Below are 25,586 nucleotides of genomic sequence, written 5' to 3' on the forward strand. Positions count from 1 at the left end.
AGAAATAGTCTCATCCGAAATTGTACAGCACAACTCTTTTGACAACTAATTCAAAACAAAAAAAATATTACAAATCATCATCAGAGGTTAACCATAGCAGTGAAGATCATGCACAACTTCAGAACTCAAACCTAATTTTATCTCTCCTTCTCAAGCACAACGAGGCTTCCATACAAGAAGATTTTAATCAAACTTATGACTCTGGCCGGAAGGCCTATTTCAGGATCTCAGATCAAATTCACTCGAAAACATTTTTACTGCTTTGTTTTTAGAACAAAGAATTTTTGTCACATCAAAAAAATTATACAGTTATATTGGAAATCGCTCAATCACCCCTTTTTCCCAGATAAAGGAAAACATAAAATCGTACAAAGTTGCACAAGCTATAGAGAATTGGAACAAGCTCAGCTTTCTATCATCGGTAAAATGGCCCTAAGACTAGGTTCACAAACTCTCTCTCTCTCTCTCTCTCTCTCTCTCTCTCTCTCTCTCTCTCTCTCTCTCTCTCTCTCTCTCTCCAAGTGTCTTTACAAATTTGAACTGCAAAACCGGGGTGGCTGAAGCCATATCCATGTTACATCTCACTATTATCAGCAAACAACATATCATTGTACAACAGGACTGGTTCAAAAAATTTAATTAGGTTTGGTGTTTTCAGACAAGCCCCTGTCAGTGCCTGTGAGAATGTTTTCGGCTGCTAAAATATGATTCACCCTTCTCCCTATTCCTTCTCTGTATTATCCTGAAAGTGAAGGAAATAACACCAATTGCCGCCATGGCATAAAATGCTCTGTAAGGAGCTAAGGCCAATCCAGAAAGATAGGAATAGTATCCAGCAAGCAGATAGGCGAAGGTCAGTTTTACTTCCCAACCACGGATTCCCAGCAAGGGAAACGAGAAGAAATAAAGTTCTGGCTTCGAATCACAAATACCATGGAGGATGACACCAATACAAAGAGCTGAATCCACTAACCATGGAAGGCTCTGATCCATACCTATTCTCTGCAAACACAAAAATCTGTTATGAATGCCTTGTAGATGCTAAATGCATTAAGAATTTAGGAGAAAACATATACCCAGAAGCTTCCGAAGACATGGCAAGGGCGCAACCAAGTTGATTAATGTATTTTTCTTAAAGTTTGAGCATATAAAAAAAATAAATTAAATTAAATGAGTTTCTGCACGGAACTTCATTTGATTGCTAGAAAATGAGAATATGTTTAAAACATTCCATATGACAATAATCTGAGTGTCAAAGTGAATGTTAATTAAGACAGGAATTTCAATGCATATTATTTCCTCTATTTTATTTTCATTTTCTATTTTTTTTTTTTTTAATCTTTTTTGCTTTTTTTCCTTTTTCTTTAAGACCAAGTTGTGTATGCTAGCAGTTTATAGGAGTGGTAATGGCAGCTTGTGATTCTTGTGATTTGCTACAGTAACAGTACTACAACAAATCACAATGATGAATTTCTATAATAGACGCTCAGGAATCCTGAGGGCCCAAATACTGCAGAATTCACATTACAGATGAGAAATATTAACATCATCCATACCTGCAACCAGGCCACAAGTGAAGGGACAAACATGAGTGTTGCAAGAAAATGCAAGATAAGCAAGCCATGCCGATAGTGGAACGTCTCCAATTGGGTTTCACCGAAGCTTCTTGCAGAGTTTGGACTGCTTGTCAAACAACTATCATCCAATGGGAGATGCTGGTCGAACCCATCACCATGTCTAAGAGCAAATTGCTCAGACATGTTGTCACCTTCATTTTGGGAGTCAGATGATTCCTTGCTTCGGGCATGGCTGCGAAAGGAAGCCGACAAAAAACTGTTACAGAAACAAGGAGTAACTTTTAGAATTGCCAAGAGTCACCTTGACATAAATTACATACTATAAACCATTGAACGTTATTATACACCAATTATAATAATAGAGAAAACAAATTAGAAATCGATATGAAATGAATATATTTCACATGAAAATAGACAACCATATTGAAATTGAAACTTTAATGTATTGCAAACAGCTACCACTCAAATGTATCTTCGATGTCCTAATAGTGAGAGATTGAAGAAGAAAACTAATAAATCTACCAAGTGCATGCCATTGCATACTGCATACATCACTTGTCAAATACTGACACTTGTCCTACTTAAAGTTATCCTTGTGGCAGTGAAATGTTAGCATTTCTGCATTAGTACCAAATCAATCACCACAATCTACTCATATTTCAAAAGGCAACAAAGGAACAACTTAAATTTTTTAATGATGCCCAAGACTATTCACTTAATCTAAAGCATCACTTTCCAGACTCTCTCTACCTCCCTGCAGGAGATGCATTCATCAAACTGCATATAATATACGATTTCAAAGAAATTCATAGATTGTCATCTATGAAAAGTTTTTAATTTCACAGGAGCAAAACATCTGTCGGAGGAAGAAAACATACAGACCAGTGACATAAAACATGTTCCCAACAAATTCGATAAGGTAAGTTGACAACTGCTTCTCTCATTCATGCACATGATACCATTAACGACACTAATGAATAAACCGAGTGTAATGAGTCCAATTTCTGCATCCCTAGGAAAGGCAAAGAAGGTAAATGAACCAGAAAGGCCTTACACTTATGCATATATTCAACTAATTTTAAACTAGGAGAACAGCTTTCATATATCTAGCAGTTTTCCCTTGTTTAGGAGGAAGGGTTGGGGGGAGGAGATAAAATTTCAAATGCAAAAGGTAATTATCAATTGAAAGTTTGGTCTTGGTCAAAAGAGAGCAACTATTGCATTCCTGATGATCAAGAAACCACAATGAAGGTGGTTGTGTTTGAAGTCCCTGAACTACTTATGCATGTTCTGTTTTGATAGATAATATGGGAATTTTGCATTTAACTTGCTTTGCCATTGTGTGCATGCATGTTTGTGTGTAGTGTCTTTTTTAAAGCTAGGAAGAGTAACATACTGAATAAATAAAAAAATTTGTACAAGCCAAAAAGAGAATATAAAAAATCCAAGAATACATTTGAAAAACAATGAACAATGAGCATCAAGCAATTTATTCAGCAATTCATGCTTCCAAACAATAAGATAACGAGAAAAAGGGGTATCACTTTGGACTAGTACCTGGATAATGCACGGTGACAGCTCAATGCATGAGATAAGAGTAATATAAACATACCCAGAGCTGGATGAACAAAGCATACCAAGGTAAATGCAACCAGTGCAGTAACAAGTAATGGGTTCACCCTTAAAACCCTTACCACCTGTTCCATGAACAAGCCAGGTCAAAAAAAAAGAAAGAAAATAGAAAAAATAGGGAGAAGTAGAGACCAAGGCTGTAATAGAGTTAATACAACCAATAACTATAAATGTTGAAGGAAACTTGAGAACAGACATCTATACTAGCCTAATTATACAACACTGAGCTAGAAGCAGATAAGTGTGTTATAAATAGGAACTTACCTTGAATGATAAAAAACTGGAAGAAATATTGAGGAACCAATGAGAGAACCCAAAACAAAAGTTTCCTTCCCACAATTGCCACCTGTAAAATATTGTCTCATCTTAGTTGACAAGAAGACGTACTTCAACATTCGTACAATCCAAACTAGCAAAGCATCACCCATACAAATGAAAAAAGATGGCAAAAGACATTTTTGTCATTCTACTATCAAAATTGTATCAAAATAACAGTAATAAACCCACAAGAGAGCACTAACCGTGTCTTGATGAAAACATGTACAACTGCAGCCACATAGAAAACCAATTGGGTGATCAATATCAAAAGGATTACGGACCCATTTGCAAATAAATAGCAAACTATTGAGACAAGGATGAAGCTTACAAATGGAGAAAATGGTTCGGATGCTAGAAAGGAAAGGAATGAGGCAATGAAAAGGGGTACAATGGCTAGGGCAAAAAATGGCAATGGCATTCTCAAATTGGATTCTACAGCTGACAACATTGAAGGTATAGGTAAATCAAGCTCCCACGCATGTGTCTGCTGCATTAAAGCAAAAAAGACGATGGCAATGGAGAAACCAACAATCTGCATAAATCAGTCCCATAAAATGAATAATAAAAATTGATAAGCTCTAGCATCATGTCCAATGACATCAAGAAAATTCAGCCACATTTCGAAAAAGCTAACAACTGAGAAGTATTCATATGCATATAACAATCAATAAGTTCAGCACTAATCTGTAACATATAAACTAACATAACTAAACACCATAAGGAAGAATGTTTATATAAAATGCACAACCCTGACCATATAATTAGTGCTTCAACCTTCACAGATGGATGTAAATATGCAGAAAAGAATGCCATGCATCAATTTTGAGAACTGTACTATGATTGAGAAGTTTGGAGAAGTTTATTAGTTTGATTTACATTTAGGAAACATCAGGTACACTCTTGTTGCAGCTATAGATTGCAGAAAGCTTGAGAAATGGAGACCAACTATGGATGTGCGTGCACAACAGAACTCAAGAATTCCACTAAGCACTCCATTTTTCTCAGACTCTGCAATTGATTCCTTTCTACAAGATGTGATGCCAAATCAGAGGTTACAAGTTAAATAGTTCTTAGATATTGCATCCTTAAAACATTATGTTTTCATGTTTATCGGTTTTTTGAAGAGAAGTTTCCTGATTATCAGGCGATTGTGCTATAGAAATATTTTACTGTACAGTTTGTATTAAAAACAGAAAACAATAACTTCATATTGTTGCACCTAATTGGAAATACTAAAAAATTCAGCTAAGCAAGAGGTAAAACAGTGATTGTAACTCATTCCTTAAACTCTTTGCCAAATGTTCGCTAAGTTAATGCCTTTTGGCTTCATGCCGATAGTGTAGATAGAAAGATCATACTTCTGAAACATGAGATTTGCAAACATCACACAGCATGGGAATTAATATGAACAGTAATGTTTTATGTATAGAACACAACTTTTGATGCAATACATGAAAAAGTGTGATGCAATCCATAGTGCCAAATGCATAACAGATCCAAATAAGCGAACTTAATGCTGAAAATGCAGTTAACATATTAGGGCTGTTGAAATCTTCACCTCTGAACCGTACAAAAGCAAAAATCTTTTGGCTGCAGCAGTGATAGGGACAGCCACACTCGCTTTATATGAACAATGTGGATCCACCTGCACATAACGCAGAAATCAAAACCTTTAATTTTAAGGTTGTAGAATTAGAACCGCAAATTGTATTAATCCAATATTGTATGGTTATTACAAGACAGGAAACTTATTAAACATTAGATGACAATACCAGTAACAAAACGGTAGTCTTCTCGGACCCCTGAGTTGAACTCCAGAGTGCTGGTGAAGAATCCACCATAACTGTCTCAGAATACAAATTTGGAAATATGTGAAGACCAGATGTAGCATCCCAAGCAAGGGCTACAGGTGGAAAACAGCGCAGTTTGCAAAGTCCTGCTACCAGGAAAGAGCTACCCTTAGCAGAAATAGAAAACAAAAACCTGATCAAAAGAAATGGGAAAAAAAAAAAAAACTCTGATAGTAGGGAAATCCAGAGATCATAATTTTTTAAGCTAAACATTGAAAAGAAGAATAATGATGCCCCAACTGTCCAAATTTAAATCAAACCAAAGAAGATATACAATATTCAAAATACCAAAAGAACCCGAACCTTCAGTGGTTTTTAGATTCATACTAGTAAGTCCAAATCCTATCATTTAAGAAACTGCCATCAACTGACAGGTTTATTATTGTGTCAATGTTAAGGTTAAAACACCTAAGTAAAACTCTGACCACTCAACAAATGGAAAATTCATATTTAAATTGTAAGTTCAGAAAACCATCTTTTCCATGTTTTCAACTCTCCACAAGAGGACGATGTTGTCAGGGTATGAAAACCTGACAATCAGAAAAGCCTTTTTTTTTTTTTTTGATAAGTAAAATTTCAATTAAGAGACAAAAGAAGGGGCTGCAACCCAACTATGCGCAAATTATACAAGATCATCAACTACAAGAAAACCTTAATGAGGTTGCTTATGTTCATTATAATCCACAAATTAATACATATATAATCCATGTCCGAAATCAGGTTGACTTCATGGAAATAAATACATAAAGAAAGCCTTACTGCCATTCTCCAGATCTCCAGCCTCTTCAACGGGGAGTACAGATTTTTTTATTCCACATCCTGTAGTTTCCAGAGATAGTTTAACAGGAAAAAGACCTAAGCTAATAGCAAATGACATATTGAAAGCAAGAGGATGGTCCTCCTTCAATATTATGTCCTGTGCAAAATTTAAGTAATGAAGCCATCAGTAGATGAATAAAACTATATAATCCAGATTAAATCACACACCTAGAAGCTGCTTTATGGAAGTACTGACCTTCGGAGAATAAGTTGAGAGAAGCAACAACTGAGGAGACAACTCTAATTCCCCGTCTTTTGGACTAAAGAATTGTCCAACTGCCATGGAAGCAGCAGGTGGAGGCCTTCCTGAAACAGTCTGAGAGCCCAAAAGTCATAATGCATACATTCTCAACTTAAACCTCTTTCAAAAGTAACTAAGAAATGCTTATCACATTCAACAAGAGCAGAAGTAACATTCAAAAGATACTGCAGATACATAGGATATAAAATCTGTATGATCAACAGAGTATCACAATATTACATGCATACAGGACGAGAAAATGAGAGACTCCAACAAAGATTAACGCATAATGAGAATATTATCATACTAGAAAATAGAAATTCATTTAGCAACAGGGAAAAAAAAAGAAAAGAAAGAGAAAAAGAAACAACAACAACAACAACACAGCCACTCAAAGCAAACTTGTGTATAAAAGGCTTTATTGAGGCTGGACATGGACTCCAGGCAAGGCTAATGCAAACAGCATCAATGCTTTGATTTTTAGGCAACACTCCAAAAAGAAATTCAAACATAAGGAAGGGCACAATAAACAAGATATTCAAACATAAAACAAAAGGGGGAAAAGAAAAATTAGAAATAAAAACATCAGTGCATCTCCAGTCTTTAAGAAAGTGGCTCTGACACTATTAAAGATCTCATGTTTTTCCAATGGCAATTGCATTAGCAATATTAAAGAGAAAGTCATGCTACAAACAATGTTTTTCAAATAATATGCATTGCCCTGATTTCTGAGATTGCTTTGGAAAATTAACTACGGTGAATTTATGCCAGAATTTTTCTGATATAAACAAAAACAAGCAGCCAAAAGGTTTCACAAAACCTGCTGATGCATATATACTTGTGGTACTATGAAATGGAGAGCACACGTGAGACAACAGACGAAATTAAAGAAACAATACCGGACTAGGTGCAACTGAGATGGTCAAGAATCTGAAACCATGCATATCCCCAGGAGCCAACAAAAATACAGCTGATGGAGGAGCTTGCTCAGTCTGACTACCTGGTTCAATCTAGAAAACAAAAACAAAAAAATCAGCTACAATAGCATGTCAAACAAACCAACTTACTAAAATCTGCTACTCTAACCACACTCAGATAGCAATTCAGATTCACAACTTCACAAATAAGTGTAAATTTCTCTTATTTGTCTTTTTTAATCAGTGTAAATTCATGTTATTTTACATTGATAATCACTTCCACTGGAGCTGACACAAACAACATGAAACTAACCTACACAAGAATTAAGCACTCCCATAGAGTGGATTGGATATCATAAGTACAACATTTTGTACCTGCCTTGGTGCTGGTCCTGATGGAATGTGCACCATTTTTTGTGTCACTTCTAGAACCCTTTTACCAACAGGCAAGTCTGATGCTGATTTTCCTTTCTCAGGCCAAAGATGTAATCTAATCCCAGAACATGGGACAAGATTTGTAACAAGTACAAAGTGGCCTTTTCCATTGGACCCCTAATCATTCAAATTAAACCGTGAGCTGTATAATCTTGGCTTGGAAATTCATAAATAAAAGCAAAGTAGCAAAGAAATAATGCACAACAAACCAACACCTAAAACGATGCAAAAGGACCCTGGACAGGTATCATTTCAAAAACCTTGAACTTATTATGAATTGTCATGAATATATTCCATTTCCAAAAAGATGAAATTTATCCTGAAGCTAAATTCAAAATCTTGTAGATGTAAATTCAGTGAGCAAGTTCAACCCACACCGTTGTCTCAAACTTTGCCCGAAAGCTTGAGCCATGAAAGGAACAGGGAATACGATTAAAGAAGCTCTTAAAAACAGTTGAACATCTAACCTAAGAAAAAGATTAAAAATAAGTGAATTGAGTTTCTGTAATTTTAAACCACAAAATAACAACTTTGACCAAGCTCACCAGTTTCTCAATGTCTAACCACCGCCTTCTACCATCCATCGCTAAAACAGTGACAGTAGATGTCTGAATATATAGGTCCCTTTCAAGGCCATCATCAGTCCAACGAACATTACTGGGACAAGCAGACAGTGTATGCCATTGAGATCCTGCAAGTATCACAACTTAAATTGTTATCTTCTCTAAACTTTGTAGTTCCCAATATTTAAAAGGAAGGGGAGGAATAGAAAACAAACAACTTCATGTCCACAAAAATAGAAATGACCCATAAAAAATTCCATAAAATTACAATGTAGTTGACTAGTTAATATTGAGGTAGAACCAAGAGTTCTGCTATAACTCTTGACCTCCACGCGATGATTATTTGTCACGACACAACAGATTTCACATTCTGTTGGGATATGTTCATCATTTTATAAAAAATAAATTAAAATACAAGATTGTTCAAAGGATTTTCCAGTATGCCCAAGGATTTTTACCTTCATGATAGATAAAAGGAAGAATATTTCAACCAATCTATTTGATTTAACATTAAAAGTTACACCTCTGAAATCCTAATAACTTTTCTCCCACAATCGACTCACATCATTAGCATTCTGTGCAGAGATCCAGCATTTTCCTCCATTGGAGTCGCCACTAAGAATGAACATCTCCGAAGAATTTGGTCTAGTGCACTCTAGCCAAGCCCCATGAAACCAATCATCATCATGTGCCAAAGAGTTTTTGCCATGAAATCTTACTCATTACCTTAATTTCTTATTTTATTTTAAGTATGATAAAACAATTTCCACATATTTGTACTAACATATCAAAGGAGACTATTTATTTGGTCGTCAATTTCTGGAATCATAATATGAGATAAATTAGAAGTGAATATTCCAGTAATTAAAGAGCCAGAAAAATCAACAGAATTGGGTCAAATTCAGGCAAGTAAAAATGGAAGATTGTTATTTCTTGTATATACATTAGTAGTTACGCCATAGTCAAAACCGCACAACAGGGTTTTTTCTGCTAAGCAAGAACTTAAAACCCAACATCAAATTCAATATTTATGGTAAAGCAGGTTGCAAATTGATGCAACTTACTGAAAACCTTAAAATGAAAAGCATAACATAGACTAGCATGCATGGTTAAAGAAAAGCCAAAATTCCCCTAGGCTCCAAAATTCCAAGCTTGATGAACTATGAATTCCAAGACACCATAAAAAAAATGTCTTCAGCAAGCTTGCTGTTATCATTCAAAAGATAATTAAGCATACAACATAGAACAAGACATTAGCTTTTTTCTGCATAGAAAGATAGTGGAAATTGATGGTACCAGTAATTTTTTTTCCATTTTGAACGGGATCATGGGTTGCCTGTTGAGGTAATAGTGATTGTCTCAACCAATTAGAACTCAGTGGCATCCCACTATGAAGCATCTTTGTGAATGCTGCAAGTCTTTTTTGTGTATCAGAAAATGGTTGACCTGCTTCAGGGTCTATCAGACTGAGTAAAGTGTGGGACACCTGAGATAAGAACATAGAACTCAGAATTGTCTATGATGGAATTTAAAATGGGTTCTAAAGAAATTCTACTCACCTGCACTACAAGTTGATTACACCACAAAATAACCTGGTGTTCCATTGACAACCACACATTTTTCATGGCTGTACTGCTAATCAAAAAACCATGGCTAGGAGGCACTATACCATCAAGAGATTCTAACTTTGTCCTCACCTAATATCAGAAAGCAAAAAAGATGGTATCACCCACCAAGTCAAGTTAAATATGATTGATCACTCAAAAATAAAATAAAACAAACTTTTGAAGGAAAAAAAATATACTGACAACCAAAGGAAAAATCAAATATCCATTGATATCCAATCATGCAGCTAAACTCAGGTAAATTCACAGCTTTGCAGGAAAACACCAAAGAAACAAGAGAACAGACAGACAAACTTTACAGCAGAGGAGTCAACACATATCCACCTAGTTACCTTATGATAGTGTCCAGAGAAACAGCTGTGGCAACAAATTAAAGCAAAAGCCCTATATTAAAGCATATAAAAAAGAGTTGCATATCACTTGGGGTCTGGTAGTTTCTGTACAATCCTGCACTGGCTTGCATCATCAGGTTAGAGTTTTCCCATTCATTCTCTCCTGCTTCCTCTTGTAATTCTCTTTTCATATTTCATTCTTTTATTAGTTATGGCATTGTATCAAAGCAAAACTAATCTCTGAAGTCTTATATCTTCTTTTAATTAATACAGTGCATGTAGGTGGTTGTTTTGATACTTAAATTATGCATAAAAATGAATAAAAAAATCTTCTACCATTCTATTTTAATTATTCAAAGAAAACCTTGCAAAATGTATTGATTACCTTGCAAAATGTATTGATTAATTGAATTTTCCATTTTTTTATTTCTCATTCATCTGACTGAGGTTCAGCACTCCTGTTTTCAAGTTCTGACAATGTAAAGCTCAATATCTTTAGTTATTTGACATGTCACAAAGATCTTATCTAGTTTGTTCAGTGTAAGAATTAAACTTAAATTCCATAGCATTTTGAAGAAGATAGACATTCGCCCCAAGGGACTTAAGGCTTGGTTTGGTTTAACTTTACATGTAACAAATTTGGAATAGTGTGTTCTTTGCAGGAGTAGATGGTTCTAAAAAGAAGCAGATTGTCAGATTTTAAATTTCAAATGATCAATGTCACCTATCCAGTAACAGGGAGGTCATCTTCTATCAACCAGATTTTCTACTATTAATTGTCAGCCCACATCTTAGTGGAACAAATTAGCTCTAGAATCTAGATTTCAATTGTGGACAAGTCAACCTGATAGTGGCCATAAAAAGTTCAAGAAAATAACCAGTAAATATGGAAAGTGTTACAATTCCAAGAGGCACTCACATGTGGTCTTTCGTACTCAAAAGTTTGAGCTTTGTAGTGTTATTTTATATTTATCACGAGTTCACTATGCTACAGGTCAGTTTTACAATATTTCATCAGCAGGGGGTTATTTTCATGCCCTCTGATTTTATAGTGGTCACTCATAGGTTATGACCATCTGGAATAGCCACAGAAAATCTAGAAACTAAAACCAAAAACTCTTCGTGCAAAACCTGCTTTATTGGTGATGAAAGAGTGTTTGGTATGAACCATAGGAAGTTGTTTTTATTGGTAGCTTTTGGTAAAACCATATAAGCGTTTGGGTGTAAGCTTTTTTTAACTTACAAAATGAAAATTCTACCCTCTCTTTATGTCAATTCTTGTGGGAAGGTATTCAATAGTGTGCAAGTTGGACTAACAAAAAAAATTGACTCTCCAATAACTAGTAATCAGAAAAAAAAATATATGTATTATTTGTCTATAATAGGCCATGGCACCACACATGCCTATTTTTGAGGTATTGTTTCCATTTGCACAAATACATATTATATATATTTACTATTTCCACTTTATTTTGTTACTTGTTAGCAGCTCCTTTTCTTATGAGTACAGTAATGCTTCTTCAAATTCATAGGTATTATATGCATGAGTTCATGTGTATTTGATTATTCTAATAAGATAAAGAGAAAACAATTACCTGGTAGTCATTAATACCACCAGAGATGGAGACAACAACAATATGAGAGAGTGGAGGATCAGACACATAACGTCCACTTCGAGAAGTTTGGACCTCATACCCCTTTTTCCATTCCTGATTGACACGTGCATAATAATGACCCAAGGATGGCTGCAATGCCACAGGAGGTGACCTGGTAAAGTAACTCTCTTAATCTTAATCAACACATAAAAAAGTAGCACAATAAAGCCATTGAATAAAATGACAAAGCTTACTGATGCGGGCTTGAAAGTGTGAGAATTGTTTCAACAGTTGACTTTCTTAAATGTGGGTGTATAATTGCAGCTCTAGCAACAAAACCACCCATAGAGTGACCCACCAATATCACACTTTTTGGCAGATTCCCAGACACAGCAGCTCCTTCTCTTACTCTAGCATCACGAGAATCTTTATATTGGTCCAGAATCTTTAAGAATAAACACATGATTAGTTTCAAGAAAAAAAAATAAGTGAAAATTAAATCAATTGAAAGCATTTGTAAGAATTAAGGGTATAAGAGAAGGTTAATTAAAAAATTGGTCATCTGCCAGTAAGAAAGATTCATTGAATACATGGATAGTCATGGATGATTCATTTATGTTGGATACAAACTCCAAATTGAATATGTGAGGCAAATGTCAAAAAGCTAGTACAGAGTTTCTTATGATTTAAAATCATTTTGAGAACTCCTTTTGAGCAGTAACAAAACCTTGTTGGGAAAGATTACGATTTTAAGTGCCTTCATATTGCATAACAAAGACTCTAGGCCATTTATTCTAATATGGTATACAATTCAACCTCCATATGTTATGCTGTACATATAAAACAATAAAATCGATACCCTGTGAATTGCATATACTACATATTCCGTGTGTTCTTCCAGTATCCGACCATCCATTGCAGAATGTTCACCTTCAAGATCCACAGCAAACCAGTCTAGCTTTGAAATATAATGGTTAGGTGAACCAAAGCCAGCTGCATCAATATTTACGCCTCCCTTTTTGAGAGTTAGGGAAGCTTCTTGGTAAAATGTACGCTCAAGTGGGCCTCCTTGATAGGCCCTATCAGATTCTGCTGCTAATGATCTTACCTATGAGACGGGCAAAAGAGCCACAAAAAAAAAAAAAGTGAGCAGGGGCAAACAATATGGACATTTTATGAACTCTTAATACATCATACATTATATCATCAAGGCTCTAGTTTTTAGTATTAAGGTATTTTAGTAATTGATTAGTTAGGGCTACTTGTTTGGTTGTGAGTCTTTTATTTATCATCCTTGATTAGGATTAGTTATGTCATCATTATATGACGAAAGCAAGTTATGTTTGTTGAAAATATTTAATTTTAGAACATCAAACATCAAACTCTGCAAACTAAAAATAGCTAGAAACACAAATCACATGAATAAATGTGACATATAAAAAAGGCTTGCCTGCTTGTAACTACCACCATTGCCAGGAATAAAGAGGACAGGAACGCCACTAAGCTTCTTAACGTGGTCATTAAAATCAATCTTCTTCCAACCTTCATGATACAAATACAACCCATACTTTGAGGATGATACATTTGCAGGAGAGGAGATCGGAATATATTGAGGGTACATGTATGTCATGACACAACCATTTGAAATTGGTTTTACCAAACCGTAAATAGCAGCAAGACCAATCCATATGGAAATAATAACCACGGCTGCTACCCTAATTTTAGCTTTGAAACCTTGCATTGTTGTACTAACTTCCATTCCACATCAACTTTTTCCCCCGAGATGGTCCAGTGCATGTGAAAAAGTTCAACGTTGATGAACAACCAAAAAAATTAGTAATACAAAGTCAGAATTGAAGAAATTTTAGCAGTCATACACCACCAAAATATGTAAACAGTTGTATCATTTGTCCTAAAAGCTAAAGAAGATAAACATAATAGATTATTAAAATGCACAGAGAGAAACAGTGATAAGCATAATTAGATTAACCAAATTGCTGCAAGAGAGCACATAATTATAAGCATTCAAGCAAGAAACGTGAAAAAGCAAATTATAGAGAAGAATGAACCCAACCAGATTGATCAATTACAAGTAACAAGAAATCTTTAAATATACATTCGTATCTGCTCCGTTTGGTTAATGAGAAAAAGAAAATTTTGAATCTGGAATTCATCACAAAAACTGAAATCGATTGAGGGCAGGGCAGGGGAGGGCGAACTGATTTGTGAATCGGATCTGGATAATGAAGAAGAGAGGGAGGAAGAAGAAGGTCAAGTGGAGGCGTAAAGTTACCTGATCGGAGAGATCTGCCAGAGAGTGTTCGTAAGATTGAGCCTTCGACCAGAGACAGAGCAGGGACACACTACTATTGCTAGGAAGAAAGTAGTGAGTTGTATACTGGGAAAGTGATGATTATTATGTAGTCGGTCGGACTGGGATTTGGCCCGTTTGGGTGAACACGTTGTTGTGTTCCGTTCGATCTTAAAATTTGGCGAGGGATTTATAAATGACAAAATAAAATCAAAGGAAAGTGTTAATTTCATATTTTAAATTGATAAATAAAATTACAAATTATATTATTTAGAATAATAATATTATAAATTTACATTTAAGACCCCAAATATACTTCAATAATGTGGTAAAAGAGGTTGGATACGTGACAAATTAACAATTAACGTCTATCATTTTATATTATTATAAATGAAATTGTAGGGATTTTAATTTGAATGCCCAAAGTAAATAGGTCTTTTGGAATATGGGTTATAATTCACTTTTCATATTATAACTCACTTCCCTCTCTCGCAAAAAACTGATTATAACCATTTTCTCAAAATAGCTCAAAGTTTCCCAAATCTTAAGTAATGAAAAAGTTTCCCAAATCCTAAGCAATAGGGATGAGCAGCGGATATTTCGATTTGTCCAAATCAATTGAACTGATCCGTCATATTTTGAACGGGTGCGTGATAATAAACGGACGGTTACGAATTGATTTTTTCAATCCGTCTAGTTTTGGACGAATGTCAGATTTGAGGTTACTTTGGCCGTAACCGAACAGCCAAACCACAAGCACCCCTAACAATTTGTAAGACTTTGTATTTTCAATTTATTTAGATACTCTGATTGTGTTTTCAATTGAAAAAAATTTAAATATTCTATTGTGTTTTTAATTTGGAAATTCTTTGATCAAATGACAAAAGTATTTTTGTGTGGAAAATATAAGGGTTAGTTTTGTTTTTTTTTTTTTAAATCAAATTAAATAATTTTTGAATAAAAAAAATAATGAAATAATTTTGATAATGCATGGTTTTCTTATATATATTTATTATTGGTATTTGATAATCTTTTGAATATGTTGAGTTTAATTGCTATTAAAAAAAAAATAGTGACAAGTTGTTGTATTATGTTCAAAATTTATAAAAATTTAAAATGCTTAACCGATTCGCATCTATCCATCAATCCGTTCAATCAACATTCTTTATTTGATAAACTGATATGGATTAATTTTTTGCGAACACCACTGTTAAGCAATGAGTAATATGATGTGTTTTAAAATAGGTTTTTTTTTTAAGCTCCCTAATAATAACAATTTTCTGCATAAAGGACATTAAAAAATGTAATACTGTCTCAGGTCCCTAACCAAAATACCCGGGCATTTTATCAATTTCTTGGACCAAAATACCCTACGTCTGTTCATCTTCAGATGAGTTGATTTTTTTGACCTGTCTACTGGATATTCTCCTTTGTGATGCCGGTACTGGTGTTGGGTATTTTTCGGCGAGTACGAAAACAAATTCAGCAAACAAAAGCACTAAGTTTGGCAAATTTGATTTTCTAGGTAAACAAACAGAGTGGCGTGGAGTTGATAGATGTATATATATATGATACATGCATATATATATATACAATCTGTTGCTTACTGTCTTGACTAGTATATATATGATAATTAATCAATTAAAACCATTTGCAACCATAATCAAACAGTCACTCTTAGTTATTTTATCTATGGTTGCAAACATATATATATATATATATATGATACATACATATATATATATACAATGTCAGCACACACACACACACACACACACACATATATATATATATATATATATCTAGTGTTGAATATAACATCTTCAGGTTCAAAATTTCTCTGTGTTGAATATAACGTCTTTTGATTTTTTGGGTCTAGTAGAATTGGAGTTGTTTCTGGAAAAGCAATATTTGGACCCCTACTTGAAGAATATTGGAAAAAGAAGCTTGAGGAAGAGGCAGCAGTAGAGGAAGGCTTAAAGTGATCCAGAGAAATTTGAATTTTCTCTAGATTCAACCCAGAGAAATTCATACCATTAAGTTTAAAGAAAATTTATCACAAACTCGTAGAAGAACTATTAATTTGTTTGTGCAGGAAATTGTGATTGAATCAGCAGCAGCAAAACCAATGACAAATTGATCAAATCAGAGTTTTATCGTTCCGGAGAAATTCTAGACTAGAGAAATTTGAATTTTCTCTGGGTTGAATCTAGAGAAATTCTTTGGAAGTCCAAAATTTCTTTGCTTCCAACTGATGATGGGTTGCTTTCATTCCAACTGTCAAAATTGAACTGCTTTCTGTGCATTTGGGGCTTCTTATTGAAGCTTCTTATGTTCTTGTTTTTGTAAATTTCTCTGGCTTGCTACATTTGTGTTTCTCTATTGTGTAATTTTATCTGGCATGTTTATGTTTCTTCATTATTTTCTCAAGCAAATTATCTGTGGCTTACCACTCTATTGGTGTGGCTAATTTTCTCTGGCATTTATAATTTTCTCTCGCCAAATTACTTTTCTTACTTGTGTGTCTAATTTTCTCTGGTAGCATTTATAATTTTCTCTGGCCACACTATATTTATGTCTTGTGTCTAATTTTCTCTAGCATATTTATTTTGTTCAATGCTCCATTTCCTCAAAATTTCTCTGTTGTGTAATTTTCTCTGTCATGTTTATGTTGCTACCTTATAATTTTTTCTATTATGTAATCATTGCTACCTTGTAATTTTTATGGGATTTAATGTTTATGTTTTCATTCTATAGAAATAGCAAAGCGCAGAAGCAACACAACCCCAGAAACCCCGAAAAAGAAACCAAAAGTCTCTGTGTCTGCGTCTTATGATCTTAGATCAAAACGCAGTAGCAGTACCAGAACACCACAAAAAAAACAAGTTCAAGTTGAAGAAGCAATAAGCATCAAGATCAAGACACCAACTTCAAGGGTGATTTTCACTCAACTACAAGCTTAACATTTTCTCTGTCATTTTCATTGGATTATAATAACAAACCTACGATTTTCTCTATACTACAAAGAAAAGTCCAGAAACATGAATAATGCAAAAAAAAAAAAAAAATGAAAAGTGCAAGGAAAACATATCAGAAAACTTTGAAAAGTGCAAACATATAAAAACACAACATATAAGTCCAGAGAAATGTGTAATACTTATCATTTGTAATACAATCATATGATTTTCTTTGGACTACAAAGAAAAGTCCAGAGAAATTTGTGAACTTATATTCACTTTCAATATAACAAAACAAAAACACATTAACATCAAGAGACGAAAATATATTAAACACAAGCACATAAAAAAATCACAGAGAAAATCTGTTATGTTCACAAAACATTCAATTCAAAAAATTAAAAAAAAAAAAAACAAAACACTTACTACTCTATTACTACGTCTGTAAATTTCTCTGCCTACTTACAATTTTCTCTGTGATTTTCACTGCACTACAAGCTTACAATTTTCTCTGTGATTTGAGTTCAATTATAGTAACAAACTTGCAATTTTCTCTGCACTACACAAAAAATGCAAAGTGAACAAAAAAAACAGAGCACAAAAACGCAGAAAAACAGAGTATCAAAAAACAACTCATAACCATGTTGACAGAGAATGAAAAAGCAACTCCAAAAATCAAAATCAACTCCATCGAAAATTCATCAATAACAGATAATGAAAAATTAACTTCAAAAATAAAAAACAACAACACTGAGTTCGTCTCTCTCACATTGATCAAAACTAAAAACAAAAACCTAATTCAACACCTACACGATCAAATCAAATCAAAAATTGAAAACTTATCTAATTCAACTCCACATGAAATCAAATCAAACACAATGAACCAGATCTCAACTCCTACATGATCGATCAACACCTACAAACAACAAACACGATTTCAACTCGTACAGGATTTCAACACCTACAAACAACGAACAGGATTTCAACACCTACAAAAACCCTAGAAAATCTCCACAAAAATCTGAATCGTCAAGTTCATCCTTACGTAATCTCCCACAAAATATCAATATGATCTTTAGCTACCAAATTCAAAACAACGTATATTATAAACAAGGGTAAGACAGGTATTTTACACTCTAAAATAACATTGAGGGACCTTAGGCTACAAAAGAACACATTATGGACCTAATCCATTACTAAAAGTTGGATAGGGACCTTAAACCGATTTTCCCTTTAAAATAAGCAATTATGCCATGAAAATCGAAAATTTGTATAGAGAAAATTTGAGAGAATCCGGTCTAGTTTGGAGCCCGATGGGCCGGTGGCTGTCACATCTTAGAGCAATGGGCTTCCAATGGGCTCAATTTTTATTATTTTTTCATGACCGATAAAAACACAGATCAAAAAAATTTAGAAAAATTTAGAAGAAAAAGGAAAACTTAAAATTTGATTATTGTAACAAAATAAATAATGAACTTTTAATTTTATCAATTTAAACACTATACTTTTAATTTGTTTGCAATATAAATCATTTGTCTATTTTCATTAAACACTCAATTCATGGGCAACATTTCATCTTGATACACCTGATGGGTAAAAAAAATTTGTTAACAAGGGCATCCCAACTTGGATTGGATTACTCAAAACATGATGTAAATTTATCTCACAAACTAAATCCTACTCCCAGACAAGTTCTCTATCTTACAAAAAGAGGCACAGCAATGGAGTAAATGGGAAAACTTTTTAACAATCTAGAACCCGACACATGGACGTGTTTCTGCATTTGCGATATATCTTCAATTCAATAAGAGAACTCGTGACCTCGAAGCGAGATATACTTCTTAACCCAGATAGCAATGTCCTCGGCACAGGCCTGGGCCTGAGGAGTCTTAAGAAGCATGTCAAGGGTTGCAAATTCGTGAACAGCATCTTTGTACTCAAGAACAGGTGCATCAACATTTACCTTCCGGAGCTCCTCAGAGTAAGCAATGGCCCTGTCTCTCATCCAGTCGTGCTCCGCTACAATTGTCAGTGTAGGAGGCATGAACTTTAGAGGTGGTCCCCGATCTGGTATGAGGGGGTTGGCAGCCGGGTGGTCTAGGCTGAACTCTTCATCAGGTAAAAAGAGCTTCCATGCTAGTATACACATAGGCTTGTCATAAAAGTAAGAATTTGCCAGTTTTATCTCGGAATGCGTTGGAACACTCCCAATGAAGAAGGGATACATCAACACCTGTGCCACCACCTTGACTGGGTCCAAAAGTTTGCCCGCCTCAACAGCTTTCCGAGCCACATAGTCTGCAATATTTGCGCCACAGCTCACCCCAAGAAGAACACATCTGTTTCAAAAAAAATGTCAAACATGTCAGAGGTTTATAGCACCCCCATAACCTTGTCATATAACAAAAGCCTGGGATAGGCCAGGTTTGGATGGGTTTAAATTGAATTTTCTTCATGCAGGCGCATTATCATCTACCAGATCAAATCACAATATATATATATATATATATCTCCAACCCAAAACACTGAAATAAACCCCAATTGTTCGTTGTTGAGGTGACCTAGGGAATTGATGCGATTACAAGGCAACTTGTCCTTTGTCTCCAATTATAACCTAAGAGAACAACATTATTTGGGAACATGTCGCAGAGAGAGCTAATGAAGTATATTCTTCAGCACAGTTGGCTCCAGTGAGACTCCAAAAAGGACAAATTGGTTATTAAAATTACTAGTCCCTATCTGTCTCTTGGAATGGCGGTGATCATATCATTACCTCAATTTAAAATAATAAAAAAATAAATAAATTTTTTTAGCTCCTAAATCAGACGCACACCAGTCAGACAATGACCTGACCCTCAAAGAGACATGCCTGAAACCAATCATAAAGAATTTTTCTTGAATTTCTAAATTTTCTCAAATTTAAATGCCCATCCATCCCCCGAATATACAGCCCCCCCCCACCCCCCCAAAAAAAAAATTGAATAAAAAACAAAAACAAAAACATCATTCTACTATATTTTAAGGGTGCGTTTGTTTGGACGGACTGGATAAGGGAGTATTGTAATCCATCGGACTATTAGTCTTGGGATACATTGTTTCCGAACTATTTGGTTGGACTAAATTTGTATCCTATGTTTGTTTAGTCATGAGATTAGATGTCTGGATTGGACTAATTTTAGTGAATCCAATATTTGTTTAAGATATTATGAAAAAAGATAAATGCTCAAATGACAATTTTATCATTTTCAATTATTTACTAAGTAATAGTAATATTAAACATAGCTTTAATATTTTAATTATTTTTAGCTAGATTAAATAAAAATTTATTTTATTTTATTTTTTGCACAATTAAATAAATTTATTTTTTAAAAATTAAATCAATTAAATATAAATAAAAATATAAGTTATTTTTTAATTAAAATTTTCAATAAATTTATTTTAAATAATAATAATAATTAAATAATGAAATAAAATAAAACATATATTAAAATTTAAATAATGAAATTAAATAAAATATAAACAAAATTTTAAAATAAAACATCAATAAAATATCTATAAAAAAATATTTAAATAAATTAAATAAATAAAACAAAAATAAAAATTAAATAAAATTATTTTATTTTTAAATTGAGACATTTAAATTTTTTTAAATTTTACTAAATATAATACATAATTAAATACTAGAAGGCAAAAATATAATTTCATTGGCTAATTCCATGGGATGAGTTATCACATAATTTCTATCCCCCCACCAATGGGATAGGATAGTCCCACAAATATGAGACTAATAGTCCAGAGCAAAACTTTTGCAACAAACAAAGGACTATTAGTCCAATCTCATGGCCTAATCCTTAAAAACAAACACACCCTAAGGCCCCGTTTGTTTTCAGAGGTAGAATGAAGGAGATTGTTAATGAGGGGATTGAGTAAAATTGTGTTTGTTTTTTATGATAGTTGTTAATGTAGGAATTGTTAAATTATTTTTATATAAAATAATAAAACAAATAAAAAAATATAAAAAATTAAACATTAATATTTAAAAAAAAATCCCAATATATAAAAAATAAAAAAATTTCTAATCCCCTCACTATTTTTCTAATACCATCTTCACCTCCTCCATCTCAATCCCCCTTCCAACCTCCATCTATATCACCTCCTCCATCCTAATCTCCTCCCCAACTCTACAAACAAACACAACACTCAATAACCCCACCTCCAGCCTAATCCCCTCCTATCTATTTAACCCCAAAACAAACGGGGCCTAAGAGACTGCCATGTGGTGCAGTATTTTATTCATTTATTACTAAACTTCATCTGTTAACATACAAGAATTATAATGGTCCTTACCTTCCATTCTTCCACCATGCCATATGTTCTAGATTCATGCTTCATTTAAACATCCAGTGGCACATCCACTTGGGAAGCATTATATAATACTGGCAGATTCTATTTTTCCCACTAATGCCACAAATAGCAGGCAAGACAAAATTTTCTATAAACCTTCATCAGTAGCTCCATCAAAACAATGAAGAGCTGACAGCTTTAAACAGGCAATCCATCATAATCTAACGCAATCAAAGCCTTACAATTGTTCAGCAGACACCAAGAACAGTACAGGAAAAATTAATAGCTCTTTTATTGCTATCTCAGATATAATGCAAACTGTGTTGGTAACTTGGGATTACACACATGAATGGACAAACTGGATACCTCTGCAAATTTACATGACACCAATTGCTAATTTGCTATTGCCTATAGATATCTACAAAGGGTCTCATTGGTAGATCACATTACCCAAACCCAAAAAGCTGAATAACTTATAAAAGATAAAACAAAATCCCCAACCACCAAGAAGTAATCCTAATTTTTAATTTAATTTAATTTTGTTTGGTTTTTGATGAGCAAAAATAATTCAGTAAGAGGCACACAAGCTTGCAAAAAGAGAATAATCAGATCACTCCCACCATCACCAAAACTAGCAGATAGAATACCTTTTTGACAGTTCACAGAAGGAGATAACCATATGTCTTAAAACATGAATTAATTTGCACTTTGGGAATGCAAACCTATTGGAATGAAATCATAAACTTGAAATTCTTTTCTTACGTTTTGCCTAAACACATGCATCCCATTGTTACCCAAGCAGAACTAATTTGATGATTGACTCTAAAATAAAATAAAAATAATTACCAACAAGCAAATTTCTTCAAGAAAAAATGTCACAGGATCTTCAATGCCTCAAGTCAAGGAAAAATTATCGGTTGGTCTTGGGACGCCACATGGCCATACCCCACACCAATCACAATTCACCATATCCCCTCATGTTCTCCAATCACCTAGCACAAATTCGTAAGTCTTCCCTCCACTAATCACAACACCATTGGGGCACCACATGACGATGCCCCAAGACCAACCAATAACTTCTCCAAGTCAAGACCTACAAAAAACCATAGTGCCAGAAACCAGGGTAGGGGATAAAATCCCTCATGGACAAAAAGCCAAAAGCAGTCAAACATGAAACCTCCAAAACTAAATTGTAATATAACTATAGACTAGCACAACTAGCACAGGAGATTCAAAGTGGAGTTCCAAAGTGGAAGCATCAACTAGCACAGTAGATTCATACAAGGTATAAAACAAAGAATAAGGCAGCATCTGGTTATATTAATGCATAATACCAAATACAACTTAAACAAAAATGACTAAACATATTCCTTGTGCCTTTTTCCAAGAATAGTAGTATCTTTTTGGCAACTTGGTTATTCATTCTAGCCACTCGCACATAAGTAAAAGGCACAAGTTAACACCAGAATTTAATCCCCCATAAGCAACAATTCTACTCAATTTCCAGGTACAGTTGTGATAACCTAGTTAATTATTTACAAACTCTGTTTAATTCATTAATAATATTAATAAATTGATATGCAAGAGTTATCAATTAAACAGTGGGATCAAAAAGCAACCTGGATGGATCTCCATGAGCCGCCAACCAAGGTTCCACCAAGGATGCCCCGAATGCATCTGCAATATGCCTATGGACGTCCGATTTCCTCAAATCGGCCCCACCGCCTCGCGAATTCCACAACGACTTACCACATTCTGCCAAATTCGCCTGCTTTCCCAACCAATGCAAAACCGAAAAACCATCCTCGAACGCAGCCGGGTACCGATTCTCCGGTGCAAGCCTATACCCCACGGCAAGAACAATCACATCACACAACTTCGCAATCCGCCGGCAAAAAAAATCGTTCGTCACCGAATCGTTGCTCCCACTCACAAACCCTCCGCCGTGAAACTGCAACATCACTGGCAGTTTCCGGCAGTTCCCAATCGACGGCGAGTAGCCTCTATACACGTCAGTCTCGGGCTTCAAATTCAAATCATCTGCACTACAGCCATAACTGTTCCTTCTGTGAGTCTCCGTATCAGTCACTACATTGCCCTTCCTGGACGGTCCATAGCTGTTGCGACGGAGCAGAGCTTGATTCGGCTCGCCAGAAACAGATCTGAATTCTAGATCAGAGCGTTTATTCAAAGCCCTAACCCTAGTTCTGGAATCAAAATCGGACGACACTAAACAGGTATCGGGAAGGAAGATTCGGATGGAGAGAGAAGTTAAAGGATCGATGTGAATGTCTTTGGTGGCGACGCCGTCGGAGAAGGAAGGGTTTGCGGGGGCGACGGACTCCTCCGGCCGCGACGTGACGCCGAATGGGCTCTTGCTGGTCTCATCGAGAGGGTTTTGGATACGGTTCTGTAAACGGTGTTTGAGAAGGAATTTGAAGAATACACTGTAAAGCTTTACAGCAACTGTAGGCATTTCTCTCTCCCTCACTCTCTAAATCTTCACACCAGTTAGTCTCTAAAATTCATCGTGTTTCATCAGATTATGATTTAGATTCAAGCTTTAAGGTTCGCGAATTGAGATTGCTTCAATTATGAATCCAATAATTCAACAATGGCGTGTAGAGAGAGAAAGAGATTGAGAGAACCAGAGAGAGAGAGAGAGAGAGAGAGAGGTGCGTAATGCGCACAGACATTACAGTAGTGTGTTTTGTTGGTTTGGCATTTCGGGACTGTGGCGGGTTTCGTTTCGTTCCGTGCCAGGTTACGTAACATGTGATGGCCGTAATGGGTGGGTTATATTCTGCTACGATCATCGGTTCGGTGTTCCTTCAGAGTTAGTTTGTGCTTTAACTAGTTGTACGTACGTGATACGTAAAGGCCTCCGTTTATCATTTACGTGGAGCACGGATCTGCTAGAGTGCAGGTGAGCTTTGTGTTGTTGTGACGTATGCTAATTTTCGCGTCGGTGCAGCAATTTTATTTTATTATATTTTTTTTAACGAAGGCATCTCTTCTAGTATACTTTATCACCTATTTAATTTTGATAAAAAAAATGTTTAATATTTGGGTAATTTTTTTTAAAGTCTCTAATAATAGTAATTTAGAGCATAAAGGACATCAAAAAAAAAAAGTGATGCATCAGGTCCCTGAACAATGTAGCTCGCATTTTTAATTATTTCATGGACCAAAATACCCTTCACAAATCAACACAGAAACAAAACTAGATTTTGATGACTGAGTTCCATTCCAAGCATCCAACTATCTTCACGAGCAAGCGAACAGCAGAATTAGGGTTTTAAGATCATTTTCACCATCGACATTAAAGTTTCATTATCTTCTACAAAAATCACATTCTTTTCTCACAAATTTATCTGACCATGTTTTCACTGTTCATCGTCATCTCAGTTCATTTTCGTCACATCGCATCTTCATCTCAGGGCATATCAGTTCGTAATTAGCGTTTCATCCTAACTCTGGTAAATTTTTCTACAATTCAACTAGTTTTTATCCAGAAACACAGTTAATTGCATTATATATTAACATTCCATTAATTAGGGTTTCAATTTCGTAATAAAAAACTACATGAATTTGAAAAAAGTTATTTCTCAGTGTTTTGAACTTATTCTTGAACATGTTTGTGTGATTTTATCTATAAATTTCTCTGGCATTTGAATTTCTCTAGTTTTTGCTTGATGTATGTTTCTTCTTTGAATTTTCTTTGGTATGTTTATTTTGAAAAAAAAAAAATTTATTTCTTTGTGTTTTGATCTTATTCTTGAACATATTTTTGTGATTTTGTCTATAAATTTTTCTACTTTGTAAATTTCTCTAGAATGTGTATTTTTCTCTAGAATATCTATTTTTCTCTGGAATGTCTATTACTCTCTTGTCTGTGTTTAAGTTTCTCTGGCATTTATAATTTTCTCTGGTCACATCACTTGTCTCCTTATGTATCTCTATTATGTTTAATTTTCTCTGGTTGTGTATGTAAATTTCTCTAGCATTTTAATACTATAGACTGGAAATTTTCTCTGGAATATGTAATTTTCTTTAGTATGTTTATTTTG

General features: G+C 34.5%; 2 protein-coding genes across 9 annotated transcripts; both read right to left on the reverse strand.

Moving 5' to 3' along the window:
• Window positions 1–227: 227 nt before the first annotated feature.
• Window positions 228–14,428, reverse strand: LOC114260719 (phosphatidylinositol deacylase). Of its 8 annotated transcripts, XR_014366729.1 has the most exons (20): window positions 14,198–14,428; window positions 13,355–13,673; window positions 12,764–13,012; window positions 12,159–12,349; window positions 11,905–12,076; window positions 9,912–10,049; window positions 9,649–9,838; window positions 8,335–8,480; window positions 7,730–7,906; window positions 7,337–7,447; window positions 6,393–6,512; window positions 6,137–6,293; window positions 5,300–5,463; window positions 5,086–5,172; window positions 3,856–4,059; window positions 3,731–3,755; window positions 3,474–3,555; window positions 3,135–3,274; window positions 1,557–1,833; window positions 228–1,002 (listed from the first exon to the last, which is right to left on the reverse strand). XR_014366729.1 is itself a non-coding variant. In XM_082925260.1 (19 exons), exons 2-19 carry the CDS (start codon window positions 13,661–13,663, stop codon window positions 670–672), a joined length of 3,327 nt encoding a protein of 1,108 aa, XP_082781386.1. In that variant the 5' UTR covers window positions 13,664–13,673; window positions 14,198–14,428; the 3' UTR covers window positions 228–669. The 8 variants fall into 8 exon arrangements, 7 of the variants coding, with proteins under 7 accessions (XP_082781386.1, XP_082781377.1, XP_028056690.2 ...); XM_082925260.1 differs by having other exon boundaries at window positions 3,731–4,014; XM_082925251.1 differs by having other exon boundaries at window positions 1,557–1,809; window positions 3,731–4,059.
• Window positions 14,429–18,683: 4,255 nt separating this feature from the next.
• Window positions 18,684–24,417, reverse strand: LOC114260718 (putative carboxylesterase 11). Its single transcript, XM_028200887.2, has 2 exons — window positions 23,136–24,417; window positions 18,684–19,511 (listed from the first exon to the last, which is right to left on the reverse strand). Exons 1-2 carry the CDS (start codon window positions 23,990–23,992, stop codon window positions 18,974–18,976), a joined length of 1,395 nt encoding a protein of 464 aa, XP_028056688.2. The 5' UTR covers window positions 23,993–24,417; the 3' UTR covers window positions 18,684–18,973.
• Window positions 24,418–25,586: the final 1,169 nt, after the last annotated feature.

This window comes from Camellia sinensis, chromosome 1, assembly GCF_055761805.1.
Source record: "Camellia sinensis isolate YWXY chromosome 1, ASM5576180v1, whole genome shotgun sequence".
Classification (NCBI taxonomy): Eukaryota; Viridiplantae; Streptophyta; class Magnoliopsida; order Ericales; family Theaceae; genus Camellia; species Camellia sinensis.

Excerpts from the sequence above, each read along its gene's own strand:
- LOC114260719 (XM_082925238.1), bottom strand. The coding sequence starts at position 13,663 with ATGGAAGTTAGTACAACAATGCAAGGTTTCAAAGCTAAAATTAGGGTA. Across the intron at positions 12,077-12,158 it reads ACACTTTCAAGCCCGCATCA|GTCACCTCCTGTGGCATTGC; the intron begins GTAAGCTTTGTC and ends TTACTTTACCAG. Across the intron at positions 6,513-7,336 it reads TCTCAGTTGCACCTAGTCCG|ACTGTTTCAGGAAGGCCTCC; the intron begins GTATTGTTTCTT and ends TTGGGCTCTCAG.
- LOC114260718 (XM_028200887.2), bottom strand. The coding sequence starts at position 23,992 with ATGCCTACAGTTGCTGTAAAGCTTTACAGTGTATTCTTCAAATTCCTT. Across the intron at positions 19,512-23,135 it reads GCTCATGGAGATCCATCCAG|ATGTGTTCTTCTTGGGGTGA; the intron begins GTTGCTTTTTGA and ends TTTTTGAAACAG.